This window comes from Ammospiza nelsoni, chromosome 1 (assembly GCF_027579445.1).
Source record: "Ammospiza nelsoni isolate bAmmNel1 chromosome 1, bAmmNel1.pri, whole genome shotgun sequence".
Lineage (NCBI taxonomy): Eukaryota > Metazoa > Chordata > Aves > Passeriformes > Passerellidae > Ammospiza > Ammospiza nelsoni.
The window spans coordinates 135,367,719-135,392,365 of record NC_080633.1 but is presented as its reverse complement, the minus strand read 5'-3'; the positions used below and the strand labels follow the sequence as shown (position 1 = coordinate 135,392,365).

Here is a 24,647-nt window from a genome sequence, read left to right as displayed (position 1 = left end):
CCCACTTTCTTTTACAACACATATCAGCCTGTACTTTAGAAGGTAAAGACATGCAAAAGACAAGAATTCCTGACTTACTACTTAGATCTGTTACGAACAATATTCTACAACTTTTAGAAAATTGCTTGAAATGGGTGGAATTAATTACTTAAATTTCTTTTTATAAAAAGCATGGATATAAGAATATTTCCACTTTTTTTCTCACAGTTTCAATCACTAGTACTGAAAAAATTTGCAAACCATTCTGACAAATGAATCAAAACCGACTTCCCCAAAGAGAGACAAGTGAAGCAGCTAGAGATGATCCTATGGGAGGCAGAGAAGACATGAGACCTTGCTTCAATGTGTTCTTTCTGAAAATATGATGCTTATGGCTTTATTTCATACTTTGAGGAAACCCTGCTGTGACAGGAAATCTAGCAAACTTCACAAACTCCTACATTCATGTTGAATCTCTTGCTTCCGGGATCAACTTCTTCATCACTCAGGTCCACTGATGAATTTGCATATTATTCTCAAATGGCATTTTCATTCTACTAGTAATAAAGCCATACTGATGAATAGAATGAAAAGAATTTATTTTGGGTGCTTCCATCATTGTGTTTGGACAATGACTATCTTAAATAAATTTGACTTTTAATGGAATTTTTCATTCTGCTAGAAAAGGTCTTCATATTACAAATGTTGCAAATACTGTAATAGCCTTACCTATTTATACTCTTTCCTGTATTTTCTTTGTTTCTGTTTTTATTTTTAGTGGGAAAAATAAGCTAGAGAAGTACTTAAAACTGCTTTCTGAAGGCTGTGAAAATGAACACATGCTGGGATTGAGAATTTGGATGTGTATATGAGAAGAGCATGGATCACACAGTCCTCACCTGTCTGGTCCCTGGGGGTCACTCATGTGAAGGGAATGCACATCTTTCTACCACTCCTAAGTGGCACTTTGGGTGAGAATAAATGCAAGAGAATTTTAATTGTGCGTGAGGCTGTACTAAAATTGAACCCTTGTCTTGACAAAAAAATTGTAGGGTTTGTCTCCAAGCCACTCAGCTAAACTGCAGGTTTGTTAACACAATGGCTTCTTTTGTTTTCTTTTTATTAATTTACCCCTATGTTCTGTGTGTCCTCCTATGAAGAAATATTTGTAAATTCTAGGAGGAAGGGCAAAGTCATAGTGCAAATATTCACAATAGATGTAATCTGTCATGAGACAGAAATCACAGAAGCATAGAATGGTTTGGGTTGGAAGAGGCCTTGAAGACCATTCAGTTCCAACCTTCCTGTCATGAGCAGGGAAACCTTCCACTAGATCAGGCTGCTCAGAGCCCCATCCAGCCTGGCCTTAAACACTTCCAGGGATGGGGAATCCACAGTTCCTCTGGGCAGCCTGTTCTAGCATCTCACCAAGTTTTAGAAATCTGAAAGAGTCCTAGAGATCAATGAAATCCCCTCAATAGAATGCACACAGAATTTAATTTATGTGTAAATCTTGTGTTGGCTAAAATTTTGTTTGATAAATTTTTTTACTCTGTACCAGTAAACTACTGAGAGTAATTATAATATCATCTAAATTAGCTCACATTAAACCCACCAAAATAAGGTTATTATTTTCATCAGCATACCATTGTATCTTAACATAGACACAGGACTTTGAGAATTTTTAAACAGCAACATGGTGGTTTGTATATATATATATGTATGTATGTATATATGTATATATATTTATAATTTATATATATATATATTTTATATATATATATATATTTATATATATATGTAAGGTTTTTATATGAACAATTCTTCCTTTACTGTTACTTGGCTTTTTTAAATTCACATTAAGAAAAAGTCAAGATGGATTTGTCCATGGTTTGGGTGTTTTTCATTAAATTGATGATAAAAAGAAGTGGGAATTTTGAATCCTAATTGGCAAAGGGATTAGAAGAAAAAAAATCATTAAAAGTTCTCTGATCTGAAAAGAAGACAAGTTTTCTAAGAAGTCTGCAGACTTCAAAGAGAAACCTGATCCAAGTGTGCACCATATTTTAAATTGAGACAACTTCATACTGGGGATCGTGTATACAGAGAAAGTGACAGAAAGACAAATCTGCTACTTAGGTCTTACTTTGTTAAAATTTACTCATATGAAATGCTCTGATCTATTGGAGAATCGGTGGCTAGGATCCCACGATTCTATATCCATACAGCTGTATGCCCCCCTAGCTGGAATTCTAAACCTTTCCAAAACAGGGGAATATGATCAGTTCGCAGCAGTGACTCTTGGCACTTGTTGGTGTGGAGATGACTGGGCCCCTGCCATGGAGGGGCAGCCTCCAGATGACAGATTGCAGAGTGTCACAGACATCTTTTCATAAAAATGCTTTCTTTGGGATTTTTCCCCTTTCTGAGAAGCTGTGGCCTCAGCAACAAAATGTAAACAATGGTTATCTGCTGCTGTGGAATGCAACAGGTGCATCTGTGATTAGTCTTAGGTGAATGTTTAGATTTACTGACCACTCACGGCAGAGCTGTTCTTGGTTTCTGCCTGGACACAGAACTTTGTTGATTCTTTCCTTTGCTATTCTTAGCTTAGCAAGCTTCTGAGAATTTTTCTCTCTATTCCTATTAGCATAGTAATAATGTAATATATAGTATAAAATAATAAATCAAGCCTTCTGAACATGAGTTCAAGATTCTCGCCTCTCTCTTCACCCAGCAACCCTTGCAAGCCCTGTAACAGCAGAGGGCAGAGCAAAGGGTGCTGGAGAGGACAAGATGGTCAGGCAGCCCAGTCATACTCCTGGGCCTCCCAGCAGAGGGAAGAGTATGCAAGAATTTGCTTAGAGAGGAGGATGATGGCAGGAGTTCATTGCCCCTGGCAAAGCACAGGAGAGATTCGACATGAGAGTGCAGGCCAGGGCAGAAGTCAAGCCTAGAACTTCCCCTTCACTGAATTACAAGCTCAGCAGGACCCCAGCCTGCAGCAAGAACAGTGGGCCCCAGCAGGAAGAAGGGACAGTACCAGATACTCCATGTTTGATGGCTCTCAGACCAGAACTTCCACACTCAGAAATGTTGGGACCACATCTCTGCAAGCCACTGTGGCCAGCACTGCCAGCATCACAAGTGATGATTAAAAACAGAAAACAGCCGAGGAGTGACTGCTGATTATATATCTATTTTCACAGAATCACAGAATCACAGAAGTTCAAGACTGGAAGAGACCTATAAGATCATCAAGTCCAGCCGATGTTCTAACTGTTCAACTAGATCATGGCAGCAAGTGCCACATCCAGTCTTTTTTTGAATTCTTCAAGGGATGATGACTCCACCACCTCACTGGGTAATGATTCCAGTATCTGACCACTCTTTCTGTGAAATATTTCCTTCTTAATTCTAACTTACATCTCGCTTGACGCAACTTGAGACTGTGTCCTCTTGTTCTATCTGTTATCGCCCGGAGAAAGAGGCCGACCCCCAGCTCACCACAGCCACCCTTCAGGAAGTTGTAGAGAGCGATGAGGTCGCCCCTGAGTCTCCTTTTCTCTAGGCTAAACAACCCCAGCTCCCTCAGTCGCTCTTCGTATGGCTTGTGTTCCAAGCCCCTTATTAGTCTCGTTGCTCTCCTCTGGACACGCTCAAGTAACTCGATGTCCCTCCTAAAGTGAGGGGCCCAGAACTGGATACAATACTCCAAGTGAGGCCTCACCAGTGCCGAGTACAGGGGAAGAATGACCTCTCTGCTCCTGCTGGCCACTCCATTTCTGATACTGGCCAGGATGGCATTGGCCCTCTTGGCTACCTGGGCACACTGCTGGCTCATATTTAATCGACTGTCAACCAGCACCCCCAGGTCCCTTTCCACCTGGGCACTATCCAGCCATTCCGTCCCCAACTCTTCCTGAAGTTCAGGCCCTACTACTTTTGCTGCTTCTGCTAGCACTGCTAGCTGGGGCACAGTTAAAAACATTATTTCATTGTCCTTACTGGATCTTCAGCTTCCGGAATATCCCATTGCCTCATACTAACATAGTTTCAGTCTCTAAACTGCATCACAAGAAAGGTGCTCTGTATGATTCTTAGAAAAGGGAAACTAAAAGTATGTTTACAAATTACCATACTACCAACTTTGCATTCTAAATTTCAGAGGCACAACAATATTCAGACCAATATGAGTGTTTGTCTTGCCATATTGAGGGACAGGGAACAGCCCATGCCTGCAACTGCCCTTTCTGACTGCTATACGGAACTGCTCCAAAACAGCCCCCTCTGGGGCTGGGACAGATTTCTTTTGACCCCAGCTAGTGCTGCTGTTTTGAAGCTCTTATCACTACAGTTCTCCTATAATCTGAAATGGCATGATTCAACATCACTAGTGCAAGTTATCTAGCTACTCAACACTGTAACACAAACGTCTCTACCTGCACCTCTCACAGCAAGAGATGAGAAACAGGTATTTCAGAACATGATTCATCCAGTTTGTTTTAGACACCTACTTCAGGATGCAACAAACTTTACCCAGGAAGGCAATATATCTCTCCTATAATTCTAAAGGGACTCCATGAGATTAACTCAGACATAAACATCAACATATGGTCAGATTAATTCCACCCCCTCAAGTCTTCTGGCTTTTGACTTAGGTCTTTTCTTTTAAGTCACTGGAAAAACATTAATTATAGAAGTACAGGACATGGACTTAAGTGATATACAGGAAGTACTTATCATAGGCTGACTTGAAGGAGAGACTTAAACCTTAAAAAAAACAAAACAACCAGATAAAAAATATTTGGATCAAAAAATGTTGCTCTTTTAACTTATTAGGATTTTTTTTCTGCTTTCATCTTTTTTCACAACCTAATGTTTTAGCTGTATATGTTCCCAGCTATTGGTGTTACCTGTTCAGCATTTTTTTGGAACCCAAACTGTTAGGAAGAATTCTAAATATAGATAAAAAAACATTTTGGCCTCAAGAACAAATATTTTGGCCATTTTGAAGTGAAGAATTGTCAGGAAAAGCACAAATTATACTATAGACTTGGGAACACTATTGTAGAAAATCTTTCATTTGTTAATTATATACTATTCTTAAAATTCAGATATAGTATTATCTTATATTTTAGGGTTATCTACATCATTCTACTTTTTCAGAATGCATGAATTTCTGCTTAATAAATAAATATGTAATTAAATATGGAATTACTGCGTAATTCTTGTCTTGTTCTCTCAGGAAACCATGACAATGTCCATATTAATTGGCAACATGATTTTTCAGATTTTCCCCCTAAAAAGGCAGGGGAAATTAGATGGCAATGCAGTAATAATATTCTATAGAGCATCTTTGGTATTTCCTAAATCTATCTTGAAGGAAAAGTCTCCATTAAGAGGTCTTAGCAACAAATGGAGACTTGAAGAACCCTGGATTCAATGAGAGTTGGAATGCTAAGCCTGATGCCTGTTTTAAATGACTGAAATGTCACTTTCTGTCTAAAGAGAGAATTTGAGGTTCATAGATCATGCCTCTGTCCTAAACTACTGCTTCTAGGAGACCAGACTGAAAAGAAAATTAAATAATTTCAAGCCATTCATTCATTAGCTGATTTTCTAGTTGTAAATTGCTTTTGAATTATTTGCAATAATAAAGGGAATTTTGTCTCTCTTTTTTTTTTTATCTCAACATGTTTGAGATATGGCTTTTCACAAGCTCTTCAAAGCAAATAATCTTTCAAGAACGTGAAATTCAGTCTCTGGTGTGAAATCTCATAGCTCCTAAGGCAGTTCCTCTATTATTAGCATTAATATTAGTTGGTATCACACATTTTAAAGAAATATTACCTTATGGTAGGCTGATGGTAAACACTTATAAAATGCATAGAGAATAAGAATAAAAAGCACTGGAACATGGTGGGTTTTTTTCCTTTTTTCCCCATTCTCTAAAGCTTTCTGAAACATGTAAGTTATATGAAGCTCTCTTAGATTCAGTACTCAAAATCTGTAAAGCTTCTTTCTAAAAGGAGGAAATAATAACCTAGGAGTATTTATTTGTTTGGTTGGGGATTTTTTTTGTGTATGTAGTATTAGGGGTTTTTTGTGTGTGTGAAAGGTTGTGGAGTCATAAAAACAATCATTAAAAGGTTGGCCCATATTTTATGTTTGGATTCATTTAAAATGAATCTATTTGCCTGAAAAAAAATGGCTTCCCAATGATCTTTTCTCATATACTGCAGGGGGAAAATGAGAAAGACAATAAGAGAAAATGAAGCCAAAAACTCCAACACGGCTAGCTTCAACTTATTAATCACTACAACAAACATTTTTCAACTAAATTTCCCCATGTAAACTCAGTTCTCCTAATATACTTGTATGAGGGTCTGATTAAATGAATCCATTTTGGTAGATAAACTTGACTTCATTGTTGCAAAAACAGTTTTTTGAGACAATGACATCTTTAGAATAAAAAAAAAAAGAAAATAAAGAAAAAAAAAGGCAGGGTTTTTTTTTCAGTGCTTTTAGATGCAAATGCTGCCAAAATTGTCTGCAAGGACCCATGCTGCCTTTCAGCTAGATGTTTCCTTGGCAGCAGAGTCGATGTAACAGACAATGTGAACTTTCCTCATTTATTTCCATGCAAAGTCAGCCAGATCCGCTTTAACACTTTCCATTAGCAGTTTAAGATGGGCTGGCTGGTCACAAACCGAGGCAGATGGCAAATGCAAGCAAGCAAGCAAGTTCTGCTGGCCCTGGTGTGTGGGAAATAACCTCCAGTTGCAGTTTGAATGGATAGCTGAGTTTGCAGCTTCCCTAACTACTCCTCACAGGATTGCAAAGATCTGTGTTTACCTACGCCACCATGGAAGCAATATGCAACTCGGTGGCTCGAGCTCTGCTACCTTTTTGGTTTGCAGCCTGCATCAGGACTGTCTCTAGCAATTATGCTACACTTTAAATATCACCTTGCTTCTATAGACATGAAAAGCATGATGTAAGATGTGCATCTTGGTCTACAATCCCACTGCTTTAATTAAGAATATCACGGAGTCAATTCTCTTAACATATTCCTCAGCCTCTCTTTCAGTTTGCATAATAAGGCATATAGAAATGCTAGGCCAAGAAGGAAGCTGAGAATAAGATATTACACACTGAGAGCCCCTGGGATGTATTAAAAGCATCCAGTCAACATAGGGCTGGATTCATCCACAAGACTGCTTTCACTGACTGCCAGTTTTAAACAGATTTCCCTTTTAAAAACATGCAAATGAAGTGCTTTCCTCAAAGCCATAAGGGTGTTCCACAAAAGCAAAATCGTCCCCAAAAATTATAAAAATGAGGTGGGTACTTTGCCAACAGTTACCATTTTCCATCATCTGGCTTCCAGCTGGTAGATGGGGTCCAGCAGACAGATCCTCTTCTATCTGCATAGTCCTATGTCCAATGACTGAGTCCTCACCAGCAGCCAGGGCCATTTATGATTTTTTATGATCATTTCCCATCTCCTCAATAGCTGAAAGGGATTTTTCAGTTCTCCAGTGCAGCTTTGCATGCCATGATAATATTTTCAAGGATACTTTTTATGCATCAGAAGCTGGATATCTGAGAGTTAAGATTTTAGGTACGAACTTGGAGTGACTGGATGTGGGACAGGTGCACATCAGCAAGTATAATCCAGGAAGGTTTGGAAAGTTTGAGGACAGAGGATGTGCTAGCTGCACAAAATGCACTTACTGATAAGGGAAGGACTGGTTTCTTTTTAAATACTGAAAATGTTGTGGTTTAGTGACAGAAAGTATTATTTGTGTTAATTGATTTCTGAATTAAAATGGATTTCAGGGAAAATGAAGAAATTTAAAGAAGCAATGATTATTCAATATGCCTGCAACTTGCAAAGCTCCTTGAAATATTGTCCTGGTATCTTTATCACTGTGTAATATTATAAATGCAACAGTTGGGTTTTGTCATCTTTTACAATATTGCTAATTCTCCCATTTTGCACTCAAATAGTTTCAATTAAAAATTGAAGTTGTACTTTCTTAACCTTATAATTGTATATAAACAAGGCTGCAATTCCACAGTCTCAGTCTCTTTATCCTGTAAACAAGATATGACAGAGGCCCATAAAATATGAATGGAATAGATAAAATTACTAGAAAATTACTTCCTTACAATATGGGCATCCATCTGTCTAAAAAAAATCAGAAAGAAGAAGTCTTTCACGTCTGCTTAAACTACAGGACATATTGTCACAGGATGTTGTGGATACCAAATGCTTACGTGAGTTCAAAAAGAGATTACACCGATTAATGGAAGGAAATCCCTCACAGGCTACTAAACACAAAAATATGGCCTGTGCCTCAGAAATTCAATGAGCCACAGATTACTGGAAGCTAAGAGGGAATATGCTGGGGTTTTACTGCCATATGTTTACCCTGCTCTTATTCTCTTCTTTAGGTATCTGTTAATAGCTATTAACTGGAAATAGGATACTTTGTAGGATAACCTTTGATCTGAACGCGCTTTTGCAATTCTCTATTTACAAGCACATACACAAGTACTATAAAATAAAAATTCAAATAAGATATTAATCTTCTACATAGTTATCGTAGAACAGAACTAGAAAATAAACATTTGACAACTGGAAGGTCACACTGCTTGGTTACAGATCGAATCTGATGTTGATAATTGCTTATTAAAAAACATACATAATCAATTAAGAGCACCATGCTTTCTGAAATTAAAGCCATGTTAACATTGTAATACAGAGTTTCCTTTGATCTGAAATGCTTGGCTTCCTTTATTCCAAGCCACAGCATGAGCACTGTTCAAGACACAGAGCTCCCTTAGGAGATGGTTTTCACAACTCCACTGATTCATAGTTCCAATAGCATATATCTCCTGCACTGTGTCAACCACACTGGCAGCCAAAAGAAATTTACTACAAGTTGATCTATGCAGTTCAGAGATCAGGATTTTCATAAATTTTTCTTGGCTGCCAGCACAGTGCCCACAGCAGAATCTACACACTAACTGGAGTCCAAGTACATTACATGAGACACTGCATTTGCACCAGCTCCAAGAAGCTTTTACTTGGCAACCTACAAACAGCATGGTACAAAGCGACAGGTTTCTTTGCTTGTTTTCTAGTTATTGCCTGAAAACTTGAATAATTTTTTGAATGCTGGAGGATTAACAAAAGAAATAAACAAAACTGAATTACTGAATTTTTAAGTTTGTTTTCCCAAAGACAGAGCTTTACGTATACACAAGTTACAAATATCCCACATGTATGTAAGTAGGCAGCAGTAATATTCTCCTTACATGTCCTTGTACACTAAAATCATCTATTACTTCTATAAGGTAGTTTCACTTCTTATTATTTATCATATGTTCTTTGATGGAAGAAATATTTTCTGCAGAATTTCAGTATGGTACACTATCTACCCTGATAAATTTTCTACAGAGGTAAAAAACAATGTATTTTAGTTTGACTTCTATTTCTCTTGCTGATATGAAGATAACAGTCTCAAATTACCACTACTGATCTACTGTGTTCATCTACACTTAGTTTTTTGCCAAATATTTTCTGCTGCTGGAAGACACAGTTCTGTGGTCACATTTTATCCAGTAATTGGTACATTACATATCATGTCTAATGCGCTTGAAAACTAAGCTCCCAAGAAATCCTTGTTTTCCCCAAGCACTTCTTCTAAATCTTGCCCTTTTTTAAAAAGCTGCACTAGTGCAAGTAGGTCAATCTTAAATTAATCTAGTTAAATGTAGTGCACTCTCAATTTAAACTGGTTTAACACTCCCTTAAATAGGTTTAGATGTATTCAGTAATATCCCAGAAAAAAATAACTGCTTAAAGAAGGTTTCAACTAACTTAAGTACATGTAGACAGACAAATGTGAAATCAGTTTTGATGAACCAGTGCAATAAGGCTAATAAGATGGCCCTTTCAGTTCTGGTGCAGAAAAACAGGATGTAAGACAGCATTTTTCTTCAAGCTACTAGAAAATTTACAGAGACAGTACCTATCTGAGATGCTCCCTGGCAGAGACTTTGAAATTCATCACAGTCATTTGAAATATTGCCATTGAAGAAAATACTTTGAAAAATATTTTTGTTGAGAGTTTTGACAGTACAATATCTCCAAAGTACTGCCACTCCTAGGAAGAAGTCATTGTCACTTTCTGGATTTAGATGCATCATTCATTGTCCATAATTTTTAAATTTAAAAACAATGAGGGGATTTATATCACCTAAATGGATTAGAGTCATGGGAACAAGGAAATCCCTCCCTAGTTTCAAGGCTGGTATATTAAGATTTCTTCCTCCTATTTTTTTCTTCACTTTTTTTTTTTTTGTTTGTTTGTTCTATTTACAGTTTTTAAGTTCAAAAGAAAGTAAATGTTTAAATTTTTTCCCAATAAGTGATGATTTTTCAGATATCTACTTATGCAACATGATTTCCATTTCCTGTTTGTCCCTTTACCTTTTTATATTTTAACTGCACATATTGTGAAACATTTTCCTGTAAAATCCCATCCATTTTGATTTGCTGTTCCTGAACAGTGTTTGTTCTTCTGCTGTATTTGCCAAGCACTACAAGAATAACCTGAGTTTCAATTGAGACTGCCTAGGAGCACAAGATACTTCATAAGGTGCATGAAGAAACCATCCTGCTCCAAACAATTAAAGAAGCTAAGGCTCTTATCTCACTTGAGGTCTACATAGGGAGATCAAAAAGGAAATGGAGTCTGCTGTAAGTGAAACAGCCTCCTCCCTTGGGAACTTGAAAAGTAGTTGTGCTAAATGGGAAACTAGAAGACGACAACTGACTGAAAGAAGAAGACAGTCCAATACACACACTTTGCATAAAATGTTGAAAGAATAGCATTCCCTTTCCTTATTGAATAAAAAAAAAAAGAAAGAAAAAAAAAGAAAATAAATGTGCACCATATTTTATCCTCCATGTATCATTCACTGGCAAAAGAAATTCTGTCCTTGTTTCCACTGCTTCCCTGTGATGCTAAGTCTATTGTCCTTCTTTCTGGCAATATTTCTAGGATCACCTGCAGCCCCATGGATGGAAATTCAGAGAAAAGCCCTCCACAGCTCAGCTGGAGTTGAGGTACTGGCTGTACTCTACTTACAGGGTATTATGAAAGCAAAGAAATATATCCTTGTAGAAAGCCTGCAAGTGTAAAATTGTATGACAGGAGGTTTTTTCCTGAGTGACAGGCCCATTAGTCTCTACTCCTACAAAAACCTCATTCATTCTTCAGGATGAGGGAGGAGTCAAAGCACAAATCTCTTCAGAGAACACGATTGATAAGAACATACCATTGAAGTGAGAATAAAGGAAAGCAGCAATGAGCTTTGGAGATTATGTATTTCTATTGCAACTGTCTTTGGAGCCTAGAGTATGATTAAACAAAAGAAAATACAAGAAAATTGACAAAATGTGATAAGAAAAAACCCCATCAAATCAACCAAAAACCTGAAGTATGAAGACACTACAATTAAGTAGTCAGAATAAATTGCTGTAGTAATTAACTATACTCAGAATACTGATTTTGTATATGATTCCTTATTTGGAATGAAAACTACTTTATAAAGACAACACTTTATGAAAGCATTCCATTAAGTTGCCTGTCTTTTCTGAGGTAGATGGCATATAAACTGTTTTCATTAGAACAGTACAAGGTGAAGAATGAGGCTAGGGATTTTCAAAAGGACCTTATTTTTGCATTCTTGCTGCTAAGTAAACAAGTTTCTCTGTGTTTTTGAATCTCTCTGGGATACTGGAATAGGAATCAGAGAAAATCAGCCCCTTGGGGTGAGGGTTAGTTTAAAAATAAAAATAAATCACCAAATCTTTTTCCCATTCTATTGGATTTCCAATAATGCTACAAGAAGGTGTCTATTGGACTATTGGAACAATGAATCTTAAAACTGACACTCACCTGGGAAAAATGACTCATAGCTAAGATCACATATATATTTTTCAACCTTCTGCTTTTCAGTGTTCTGAGACTCAGCTCAAAATTATAGGAAGCCTAAGAGAGCTGTAAGTCTTTCTTTCCTGTCAATCACAAACAGTGTGCTTGTCTTCTTTGTCCCCCCGGAAATTTTTCGCAGGCACAAAAAACCCCAAAAAGTGAACAAACAAAAAAACCCCAAACAACAACAACAACAACAAAAAAACAACAGAACAAAACAAATTAAAAACTCCAAACCAAACCCAAAAACAAAACAACAACCAAAAAAAAACCCCAACAACAACAACCACCACAATAAAACACCCAAACAAAACCAAAAAACCCCCAAAACCTGCATGATTCTCCAGAATTCCTAGATATAGGCTAATTAGTAAGACAATGAGGAAACCTAGCCTACCTAATAACTAAAAGTCACCAATCAGACAAACAGATGCCCTGCATTTTCAGAAGAAATGCACATCTATTGATCTTTCTAGCATTACAATGATGGGCAGTTTTCTCTGGACAACAACTATGACCTATGACCCAGTTCTTACCATATCAACAATGAAACCAACAGTTGCCAAAATTCTTCAAAGAACTTTTATTGGTAATATATTTCTATTAATTATCATATATTTTCAAAAAGTCTTCAATTTTTTACATTTAATATTCCATTTTATCAGGAATGTCCCTCAAAAAAGTTTATATAAGCACATCAAAGTACATAAGATATTAAATTTTCAGAAAAATTTCCAATCATAACTCTTAAACATTTGTGATATAGATAGTAAACCTTTTTATTATAAAAGTTCAAAGTTCTAAGATATATAAAATCACAATTTTAGTAATAGCATCAATTTACTTTCCCTTGATTTTTTTCATCACATTATATTAAAATACATTAATACAAGCAATAGCTTTTGAAAACTGTTCTACAAAACACAAACCTCAAAAGCCCTATAAAGAAATAAGTGCCATTAGGCAATATGAAAATTGCTTAAGTTAAAGAAGAATGAGACAGCCAGAAGTTCATTCACTTTCACACAAGGTGTGGAACTGCTCCAAAAGAGTTATCCCAAATAAACTGACATCCTGACTTCAACTTACACACGCCTGTAGATTTTCCTGAATGCTTCAAACAAGAGCTCCAAAACCACTGAACACTATGTGCAGTGCTGGTCTCTAACCAACATAAAAACCAGACACACAAAATCACCTTCATTTACCGTCACAGTGCTGTGTCTGACTATGTACCCAAACTGCACAAACAGAGGACCCCCACCAGTGCTCCTTTGAGCTAAACGTGTGAAGAAGGCAAATATGAGCTGTGCAATACCACAGTTTTTGCTCCAGTAAGAATTAAGGGCTTGTTTCACAAAAATGAAGCGTCTTGAACACATTGCACAACTGAGGGCTTTTACAGTACCTTACACACCTCTTGCTTCAATTGACTCCAGCAGAGCAGAAGTATTGCACCAATGAAATAGTCACAACACCATATTTATACTCCTAAAATGCTAAATTAAGGTTTTGTTGCAGACCCCAGGCTACAAATACTGCAACATAAAAAGCTCTGAGTTTTTCTTGGAGGATCTCAGGTGAGAAGGGGAAAGAAAAGGAATTAGATAAAGCCTCTCATTATTCATAAATTCAGTGTAGCATTGAAATACAACAGTTTTCCACTTCTTGCCATCTCTATAGTCTTTTGTATGCCAGAAACATCCTATTTGTGTGTCTCTGAAGACGTCTCAAACTTCATGTAACTGGCTTAGAGGGATCTACTAGGACAACTGAAGCTGCTTGGAAACAAAACCTGCCACAGCATCAAACACAGAATATGTCTACAGAAAATCTGTTCTTTGATACTGTTTTGGAGAGATGCAAAATTAGACTTAGTTTTTAATTAGCATTCACAGATAATAGCAGTAATTTAGTCACCTCACCTTAGAGCTTGGCAATGGCCAGATTTTAGTCGTGAAGAATAAAGGGTATATTTAGTCTTTATTTGGTAAATGATAGGTGTGCAAACTGCACTGTGCAGTCATTCATTTGACTGTGGGGAATGTACAACTTAATTAGATTTGACATGTTAAAATCAACAATTCCAAAAGACATTCAAAAGTTTTTGGGAAACACCAATTCCGCCCTTTGAATGGCATCTTTAAGATTTGCCTTTAAATCCTGCCCTTGCATCATCAAAGATGCAAACTGAAGACTTAGTTTTATGTCCATTAGTATTCACAGAATTGGTGGATACCTGAAGTAGTTCTTATATCACTGTTAAATATTCCATATTTCCCCTAAAGCTAAATAAGTTTGACATGTTAAAATATGCAAAACTAAAGTAGTTTAGGTAAATATTCACCAGTACAATGTTTGAATGATCATGAAGTTTCCTAATAAGAATTCAATGTTTTTCAAGCAAAACATGTTTTCATACTGTATTACAATCAGGCAGATACTTTTCTGCCTTGGATTCAAAGAGACAGATCAACCAAATATATTTCTAAAGTAATGTTAACCAAGGAAAGAAAACCATGTGACTTTAGGAACAGGGGAACAGGGAAGTAGTTCTATTAGCTGAAAATTCATGCCACTCATCTTTTTTGTTTAAAATTAAATCTTCTCTTACCATCATGATTGGGGTTTCCCAAAGTCCATGGCTCATCTGAGTCAAAATGTGTGTCTCCCCCGATTCCTGGGCCAGGAAAATATGCATGAGCTAAAAATCCTCCCTCCCCATCAAAGGGAGAACTGTCTCCATGAAAACCTGATGCAAAAATGATTGTAATATCCACGTCTCTCTTGCCATTTTCTAATTCAATGTAAGGAACTTCTTCAAATGTTAGAGGGGTTACATTCTGCCACACATCGAAGGCACGGCGAATGGCTTTACGGGTTTCAGCATCACCTACTTTTGGAGTGACGTTCTTTATACTGAAAGAAACAGAGAAACATTACACAGATTAAATTTAACAGAGTGGTAAGTGACACTGCTAATATCCATTTTCCCCTAATTATTCTATGCTCTGTGCCTTTAATAAGACAGGCTATACAGGCATTATATACTTTAGGAAGAGTAGTTTTAAACAAGCTGGTGCAAAATTAAGGTGTCGATTTGTATAGTCCTTTAAGCTAGAACTTATTATGTTAGCTGGCTTACTCCCAGCAGTACAAAAAGTCTTATATTTAGAAGATTTAAAATATATTAAAATGAAAAATTCTTAACAGTGGGATAACCAGATTAATCAACCACTGACTGTTTACCTCCTGGACCACAATTAGAATCCATCAGAGCTAAAGAATGTCATGTTCTTTCTGATCAAAAGAAAAATGTTTTTAGTGAAATGAAATTTTTACTTATTAGTGAGTTCATTTACAAAAGCAGAACTCCATACTGTGACCGCCAACCAGTATTCACAAAGCCTTGTTGCATTTGCAACTGGATAAATTCCTTATCAGAAACAAAGCCTTTTGACTTCAGTACAGGCTAAGATGTACTTTGATGATCTGATTACATCTGTAAATCTTGCATAACACTGCAGAATCCATCAGAGAAATAATTTTATAGAAGACAATTATGTGCTAACTCAGGAATATATATTAAAGAGAAATTTCAGTCTTCACCACTTCTTCAAGTTACACATATATGAAAAGGCAAAAAAATATAAGAATTGAAGATTAGTCTCATAGTTAGTAAATTATAGTGAAAATATCTTTAAAAAATCTTTATTTTCATTATTGAATTCAAGAAATGAATGTCAATAATCAATTTAAGACCTATCCAATTTTCTGCATCATTTCTACTGGATTCATATGGGCAGCAAAAACTCTTTTAGGTTTGTGTCTTCTCTGAAACTGCTGCAATAAGATTTTCTTTGTTCATTTGACATGTGCTTGACTGAACATCCAGCACAAATTTCAGAAATTACATAATTCTAGAGTATATGTAATATTTTTGCCAGTTTACACAGCATGGGACATTAAAGGAGAACAAATATACTTTTATGAATAAACTTTGAATGATTTATTTGTTTGGTACATTAAATGTGCTTGATTATACGGTATTTATGTTTATATAAATGGAAACAAATCTTTCAAGCGTAATTTTATAGATTTTACTTCATATATACATTTTGTTCATACCTTTATGTAGAAAACATAAACATACATATTTGGACTTCCACTCAAAATTATTTGAATGTATTGAGTCCAATAGTGCTATCTAATTTTTTAACTGATATGTATGTTCCAAAGAGATATCAAGAGAAACCATAAGACAATACATTGTAGAGAATCCACTGTTTTCCTTGATCTTTTGTGCCAAAGGTGATTTAACCAATCAATTCATAATTGTACCTATTCTATTAATTGCCTAGCTTATATTATTGGTTCTCATTATATTTTTCTTTGTCACATACATGAGCTTCAAAATTTTCCCCCTATACACAAAGACATTTAAAAGACATTTCTGCACTGCAAAGCATTATCTTTTTGTTGTCTCTAAGCAATCAAAATTTTGAACTCTTTAAATCTCAGGTTATAAGATATTTTCTCCAGTCAAAAGAATATTTTCTAGTGATTTTTATTCAACTTAACCAATTTCTAATGCTCTTTTAAAACTGGCTCTGTCAGACCTAAAAAGTACTCCAGTACTGATCTTACTGTCAGAGAGAAAATACCCTCTGATCTGTAGGCATGACCTTACTCTACATGATGTAAATGTCATGTGATTTAAAGTGTTTCTATCATGGCCCTTCATAATTATTTGGTCATCAGTAAATTTATGGTCAGTGTTGCATTGCATTTTTTGTGATTAAAAACATATTGGACACACTGTACCAACAATCAGCCCTTGCAGAACCCCTCTCTGAAAGCTCCTGCCTTTGAGACTTAGGTTTTTTTGAGATGTTTTAATTAGCAAGTTCATAAAATGCCATCTGTGCCCCCTGAGAAAGTACAGCATTTTGGAACGTGTCCTGTGACACAAAATCAAAAACCACATCACAGTGGCACACTTATACTGCCACCACCAAAGACTTCCCTGTTGCTATGCTAAGAATATCCCTTACAAAGGTGGCAGATGTGCTCCCGGTCAGTCCTGCTGTGCGCTTCCTAAGGCACGTGAATTGCCTGAAGCAGAGCTCTGTGAAGGACTAGAGCCTCTGCTATTTGCCATGGATAAGAAATATGGCAAATGAATCAACAGGCTCCCATAGAAAATAGAGCATGTCTAGAAAAACTGAAATATTGATATAGAAAAAGTTCATCTGAAATAAACAGCTAAGGCTTTGGGGGTTTTTTTATCTATTTGTTTCCTTGTTAGACTTTTTTTTTTTTTTTTTTTTTTTTGGTATTTAGGAATCTTAGTAATTAGTCAAAGTCCCATTTTGGTATTAAGTAAACAGAAGGACCTTCTGCTATTATATGTGAAATGAGGAAATGGATAAAAATGGATTGGAATTTTGTATTAGTGTTAACTTGAGTAATGATTAGTCTGAAAGGGTTTGACTCAAATATTAAAACTTATGATTTTACATTTTCTTGCTTTTCCAGCACATTGAATTAAGTTTTAATCAGATTACAAATGAGGAATTGAACCATTGGGCTAGTTTCACACTCCCAAGCTAGAGTAGCCTACCTTTGATAGCAGATATTTTCCATGGGACCAGCTATTGACTTAATTTTGAAATAGCATTCTACATCTCCAGATTCATTGTAAAGTACTATCTTTTTTTCAAAGCATATTTTCTGTACTAAAACCAGAGAGATTAAAACCAGAGTGTAGCTTGAAAGAGAAATTACATAAATCAGCAGTTATTCCTAGACAAGAGTATTTACAGGAAACAACTGTCCACTTTTAATGTGTTAAACACAATCCAGGTTCAATCCTAAAAGAGCTACACAAGCATTGAAATTGTCTTGCTGGGAACTTTGCTTAAAATAATTGACCAGTGCAGATATCTGAAACCGAAGTTATGTTACATTTATTTAATGTTGTTTACCATACAAACTCTAAGGGGGAATTACAATAAAATCAATCCATAAAGACAGTCTGTCAATTAACAGAGATACTAGGATTCATCTTTTAGAAGTCTTCAGTTTAGACCTATGATTGCAATAGCAAATAATGTCTCATATGAAGCCTTTCCTATTTAGATCCACAACTTAAATCCAGCAATCACCTGAAATAGTGGTAACTCCCACAGGAATAAAACAAAAAAGACAGGAATTTGTTATCTTACACTCACCATGTCCAGATAATGGAACTCAAATAGAAGTAAGTGTAGGACGCAATAAAGCAGAACCACTCTTATTGCAAATGTGAAAGTATAGCAAGTCAAAGCCCTTCATAATAAAAATCCATCTTTTTTCAAAGTATTGCTTTCCTAGCCTCAATGTCTAGTGATCGTTTCAAAGCAAAGTTCAAATGAAAGATCCAAAGCTGACCTTGACCATACTGGCAGTGCAACTTTACAAAGAGGTAAAGATCCTATAATTACTAAAAAAAAGGCAATTTATAAGATGAACCATTTATTTTCATGCCTTTTTTTCTGAACTAATAAACTGAGTGGTACTTTTTATAAATTTTGAGAGCTGTTATTTTTAGACAACCACAGCCATGTATCAATCGATTATGCTTTTTTGTGGTTATCATTGGTTTTGCATGATTTTCAACCTGATAGTTGCATCAAGCATTATAACTTTAAAATACATGTCTTCCACAAGAACAATTAGATTTTATCACTGATATGCACTTTTCACATTCATGTACTATTTCTACAGCTGCCTGAAGAGTCTTGTTTTGAGAGTGTTATTCTAGAATCCTGACTCCTATTGATTTCAGAAAAGCTTTGGGTTTTCCTTCCCTTCCCACTCCTTTCCCAGAATATCCTAAAAGAAAAACTATACATGTTTTACTGACATATTTTTGGCTGCATCAGCTTCAGGAGCCTTGCAAGATTGTCAGGATATACCTCACTTGACTGTGTAAAATCAGTAATTTGAAATTTAAATAGATGAAAGAGCAGGAGTTTCAACTGAGTAGGTAAAAAGATGCAGTCAATAATCTGTTTGAAGTAAGCTAGTTAAGATCTGTTCCTGATATGAAACTGTTCAAATAAAATGAATTTAAACATACATTAAATTTGAATAAGTTGTTCACACAACCTTTTTATTGTCATTGATGTAAATCAAACCTAAACTGAAGCAAAACTTTCGAGGTTTGTTTGTTGCTTTCATGATATTTTGGGTTGGTGGGTTGGTTTGGTTTTTTTGGTTACTTGGTTGGTTGGTAATCACACTATAACTTTTATTGAAAGCAATAAACTACCTCTGGCCAGAAACATATTTCACTTTGCACCATAATTTCTCTAGAAATTGGTTTCTATGGAGTTGCTTCACTAATCTCTCACTCATGTAAGGTTTTTTAGCTTCAACTTTTTTCCAGTTTCAGTTTGCTGACTCTTTGTAGCTATAGACTAAGAGTGCTATCTTGGTTCACATAGGTCTTGTTCACATTGATTAAACCTAATCCGGAATTACTACTTTTGATTTTCTGTGGGTTTGATTTTCAACCTACTGCTGCCATGATCGAAAGAACTTATAATTATCTTGTCTCTTCATTTTCATGGAAAACATTCTCCTGAACATTCACTAAAAGAAGATGAAATGTGAAAGAGATTTCTGAGACAAAACCCCAAGAATAGTAAAATACTTGATGGCCAAATGTCTTTATAGGAAAGCTATTTTAAGAAATCTGATGTCATAATATGCTACTAGGAAATCTAAAATCAATAGCATGCAACATAAACATGGAATGTGTTCTAAATATTACTTTTTATTAATACATTCAAAAAAAATTTGCTACTATGAATCAACAGTATTTTCAAAGTTTTTTCTTAATCCAGTATTTCCTTATTTTTTAGAGTGGATTTCAAATATCCAAAAAGAAATTCTCTCTCCATATTCTACAAAATGTGGACCATTTAGACTATAGAAATTTCATAGTCTATTGCCAACAAGCTAGATAAGACTTTTCATTGCCTACTGAAGCTCCCAGCTAGCATTCATTCTTTATCTGAACAGCATAAACTTAGACCTGTTCAAATCTTTCATTTTCTTTCAGAAATTAAATCTAGGATATATCTAATTTGTAAAAGAAAAATGACAATTACCTGGGGCTGGACCCATTGTCCACTGAAGTCAAGAAAAAGACGAAATTATTTATAGTGGGTTTGGGATGAAGCTATTGATTATCTACAGCTAAGTTTCCTGCACCAATTAAATTATTACATATTGCTCGTTGATTAAATTTGTTTTTTTCCATACATAAGCAAGAAAAACCAAATCAGAGTAGCTTTTCCATTATTATTTTATTTTAAATTGTTACAAGCTCTAACTCATGGTTATAAATCAAGACAAATCTTTTATTTTTACAGAATATTCTCCAATTTTACTTGCAAAAGTATTTTGCAGATAGAATAATCTGGGAAGTTGAGAAATGACTGACTGCTGGAGTTCAAATTATTAATATTATGCACAGAATTCTGATGAGGAGTATTTCATATTCAATATTTCTCTGTATAAATTGGACATATAAACATTTATACTCTATTTTTATAAAAGTAATAACTTTATTGTTTCACATTGTTGCTCCTTCTCTAACGTACTAGATTATTTACTTTTCTAGCAAAATAGAAGGTGACTATATTTTTGAGAATCATATGTGCCTTCATAAATACCCCCTTAAATATTTTTTAAAAAAAATTTAATTTTTAAAAATCCATTCATAGCTTTCTTAAATTTCTTCTCTGATTCTGTACAATACTCAGAGATCGTTGTGTAACCTCACACAGCCTAAAATACTAAGGAAATATTAAGACTATATCAATAAGATCTTTGAAGCTTTTTCTGTAATGGAGTCATAATTTTCTTGTACCCCAGATCTTCTCTTTCACCCCTATACTCTTCTGTCTGGTAAAAGTTTCAAATACTTTCTTTGTATTTGTAAAATATTTGTAAAATATTTGTAAAATATTTGTAAAAATACTGTTTATTTGTAAAAGTGGCGTTATTCTACAGCATGCATACTAATAATGTTCACAGGGTTTATCAGCATGAACTATACCAGGCAGAAAAATACTGTAAACTGGGTAATATCACCAGAAACAGAAATTCTAACAAACATCACACATTAGTTCAAATGAGAACAAAGATGCATTCCCTGAGGGAGAGCAAGCATAATTAATGCAGCCCATTGCAGTCCATGCTGATGTTTCCAATGCTGGAAATCTGTATTTTGGTTCCGTATTTTCTGTCTGTAAACACATTACATTCTAAGAATAAATATCACCTAAGTCCAAAATTTAATATGTTGTGAAAAGGACATAATAAATGTTCAAAATGTAATATGGGGAAAAAATACATTATGAATGCAACTTCTAATTATAATTGTAATTTTAAGTGGCTTCTTTGAAACTCCATCTTGAAATATTGCAGAACTGTTTCAGATGGAAAAACTACACATGGAAAATACGGAAATGTTCCAGGACAAGGAATGGTGGAGCTTGCTTTTGGGAGTATTTGTTGTATGGTTTTGGTTTTGGTTTCCAAAAAACTGTAAGCTGTAGCATGTAGTGAAAAGAAGGAGAAATTGCTCTTTGTGTGGAGGAATTTGTAAACTGGCTTAGCAAGCACACTTCAGACTGCAAGGTTCAACTGGCCAGGAAGGCACAGAATGCAGCTAGAAACCTGCAGGTTATAAAGCGACTGAGGAGTGGCACAGAAAAATGGAGAAATGAAACTAGAGATATGACTAAAATTTTAGGAAACAAAGCAGGTTAAAATGTCATTAATTTAACATGTCATAAGTCTGTAAGCAGGGAATTGGTGAGAAGTGTGAAAAGAATCTTAGTTCTTAGTTCTTTTTTTTTTTTTTTTTTTGGTCTTTATTTGCTTTGGGTTATTTTCCAATTCAAAAAGATAATATAACATTTTTTTTATTCTAATCAAATTTATGGTTTCTATTTTAAATGTATTTTGTACTGTAATTCACTGCCAAAAATATTACAGAGTTATTCACTTCAAAGCTCTCTTCGACTGGATGTCTTATCAAAGTGAGAGGGAGAGGAGGCAGGAGATAAAGAACTGCTATAAATTCTTCAAAGTGAGAAAGATTACTAGATAGTTGTCACTTAGTTTAATACTGGACACCTTCATTTGTTATTTGGATTAATGTCTTGGTTGACGGTCCAGAAGATATACAAGGGGTAGGATTTAGACTATTGTAAAAAATCCTGTAACGAAATAGGGAATCAGACTCTGTAAAAATCATAGTGGTAGGAAAGCACACACACGAGTAGATGCCTCCTAAGTGTGCACACACTGCATTTAAATTCTAAAATGCAAATAGACATAAAGTGCTGTGGGTGGGCATTTTTATTCTAACCAACTATAAATTACATTTACATTAACAATAAAGGACTTCAGCCAAAGCAACATACCAACCCAAAATTGTCTATTGCTTGATGTTATATCAGAATGTAATGTCTTAAACTAGAATTCTCTAATTCAGTTATAAACCACAGTAGTGACATAGGGTTACTAATGAATCTATATGTTCACCACAGTATGAAGAACAGTCTGTATGACAATTAAGGCTTTTGAGCTTTAATTCTTGCATGGGTTCATGAATAATGGCACCAGATAATGAATTTGAAAACTATTTTGTCCCCCAGAACTTACCCCTGTTAGATATTACAGGAATCCATGATGAGGCTGTGTAAATTTTCCAACAGTTTGTATTGGAATCCTTCGTTTGCTGACAGATTATGGACTTTATATTATATACATGATGCCACTTTCTCTGGTTGATAGAGCTCTAGTGAGTATATCTTGAAAGTTTCCATCTAACTTTCCCTTCAAGGCCTCAGTTTTGACAGCAGGCACACTGTGCTAACTATGTACCAGACTCAGGAGTTAAACAGATGCACACACTCCTATGTCCATCATCACCTAGGCTGGAAATGGTTGGGTCACTGACTCGTCAAATTATAATCAAATTAATTGGTACTTAGAACAGACCCATAGGCACCTACATTTTGCACAGATTGACTCCTTTCAATACCCTATTTTACATATTTAAATTATAAATCTGAGTTTCATTACATACTCCTAGATTCAGAGCATTATTCCCTGAGCAGTTGCCAAGTTGAAGGGTAACCCTAAGGAAGTACTAGGTGTTTAATTGATGCTGTAAGCTTTGTAGAATTTACTGGCTACCAAATACATGCAATTTTAATCCAAGAAAAAAACTTGGTTCTTATGCAGCACATACATACTTATAGGACGTATCCATTGTAACACTTTAATATCGTGCAGTAATAATAAAATTCTCAAAGTATTGAAAAACATTCAGGAATTTATATTTACTTTAGGTGGAAAGTCACCACTGTTAGTGACATTTTTATGCCTGTAGGAATATCTTTGGTACCTGTAAGTGATATGTTTGTGTTGCCATTTCTGTCCTGTTAACGCGTAGCGTTTCCGACGAATGTTAAATTTGGAGCTACCTCTTGTTTGGTCAGGAACACCACATCGAGGTTTCTTCATCCAGCTGCAAGAAACAGCACCACACAGTTAAAGCAACATGGAAGAAAAATCATAGCCACTGCATCCCTAATAAAAACATGTAATTATCGGTATATATAATTTTATGGAACATAATAAATTAATAAATATAAAAGACTGTTGGCATTCTTTTAATTCAAGATACTGAAATTGCTACCTTTTTGATACTACCAAGTTCTTCTATCTTACTGTTTTTTCACACAATGAGAAGTATCTCATTGCAACTGTAAACTCCTAATGGAGATACTTAACTCAGGAATTATTGCTTAAGAATATTTAATGTTCTGCACAAAATCAAGCTGAAAAATCTAAATCACATGCAATAAAAAAGATTATTTCAGTAGCACCAGATTTCCCAGATAGAGGCTGTATTTCTACAATGCTCTTCAATATTTCATTGTTTACCAATATTAAAAAATAAACTAGCCAGCATTTCAAACATATTATAATTAAGATATCTAATTCAAAAGTATAATTTCCACAGCAATATCCTTGAACTGTTTCTCACTTGTAGTGTAAGGCACTATTCAGTTCAAAGAAAATACAGCTATAAAGTCATTATTTTATGAGTTGAATGGCTGCAGGACAATTTACCATCAGGAAGAGAGTAAGACTAAAGTCTTTTACTGCGTAAGTAAAAGACAAATCTCCTCTGTTATTTTTTCCAGCTTAATGTATTTCTATCATGTCAAACAATTACTTATGTAAAAGCTATAGTTTTCCAATAGCATTTAACAGAACAGTAATCATACTCACATTCAGGCTTTCATGGACAAATTTCTCACCATTAAACTGGCATCGTTTTGTAAATAAATGTACATACAGCAGCTGTATATATGTGTGATTGGATGACAGGAAAGTAATTTCAAATGTCATCTCAGAAAGTGGATTCCCTTCAAAACATGCACAGGTAATAAAAAAACTCCAAAAAAGCAAACAGTCAATCATCAGCCTCACTTATTTTGATAAATGTATAAGAAGTAGTTTAAAAGTACAGCTATACTTGTAACATTTCATATATGCAGTAGCTGTGGGTAT

General features: G+C 35.2%; 1 protein-coding gene across 1 annotated transcript in view; it reads right to left on the bottom strand.

Annotated features, from left to right (window-relative positions):
- The window catches only part of MMP16 (matrix metallopeptidase 16), a 164,574-nt gene that overhangs the window by 50,477 nt on the left and 89,450 nt on the right, over nt 1-24,647 (bottom strand). Inside the window, exons 3-4 of the mRNA XM_059474285.1 lie at nt 23,473-23,595; nt 14,611-14,915 (exon numbers count right to left, since the gene is read on the bottom strand). Of these exons, the coding sequence (XP_059330268.1) occupies nt 14,611-14,915; nt 23,473-23,595 (428 nt within the window). The remainder of the gene's footprint in view (nt 1-14,610; nt 14,916-23,472; nt 23,596-24,647) is intronic.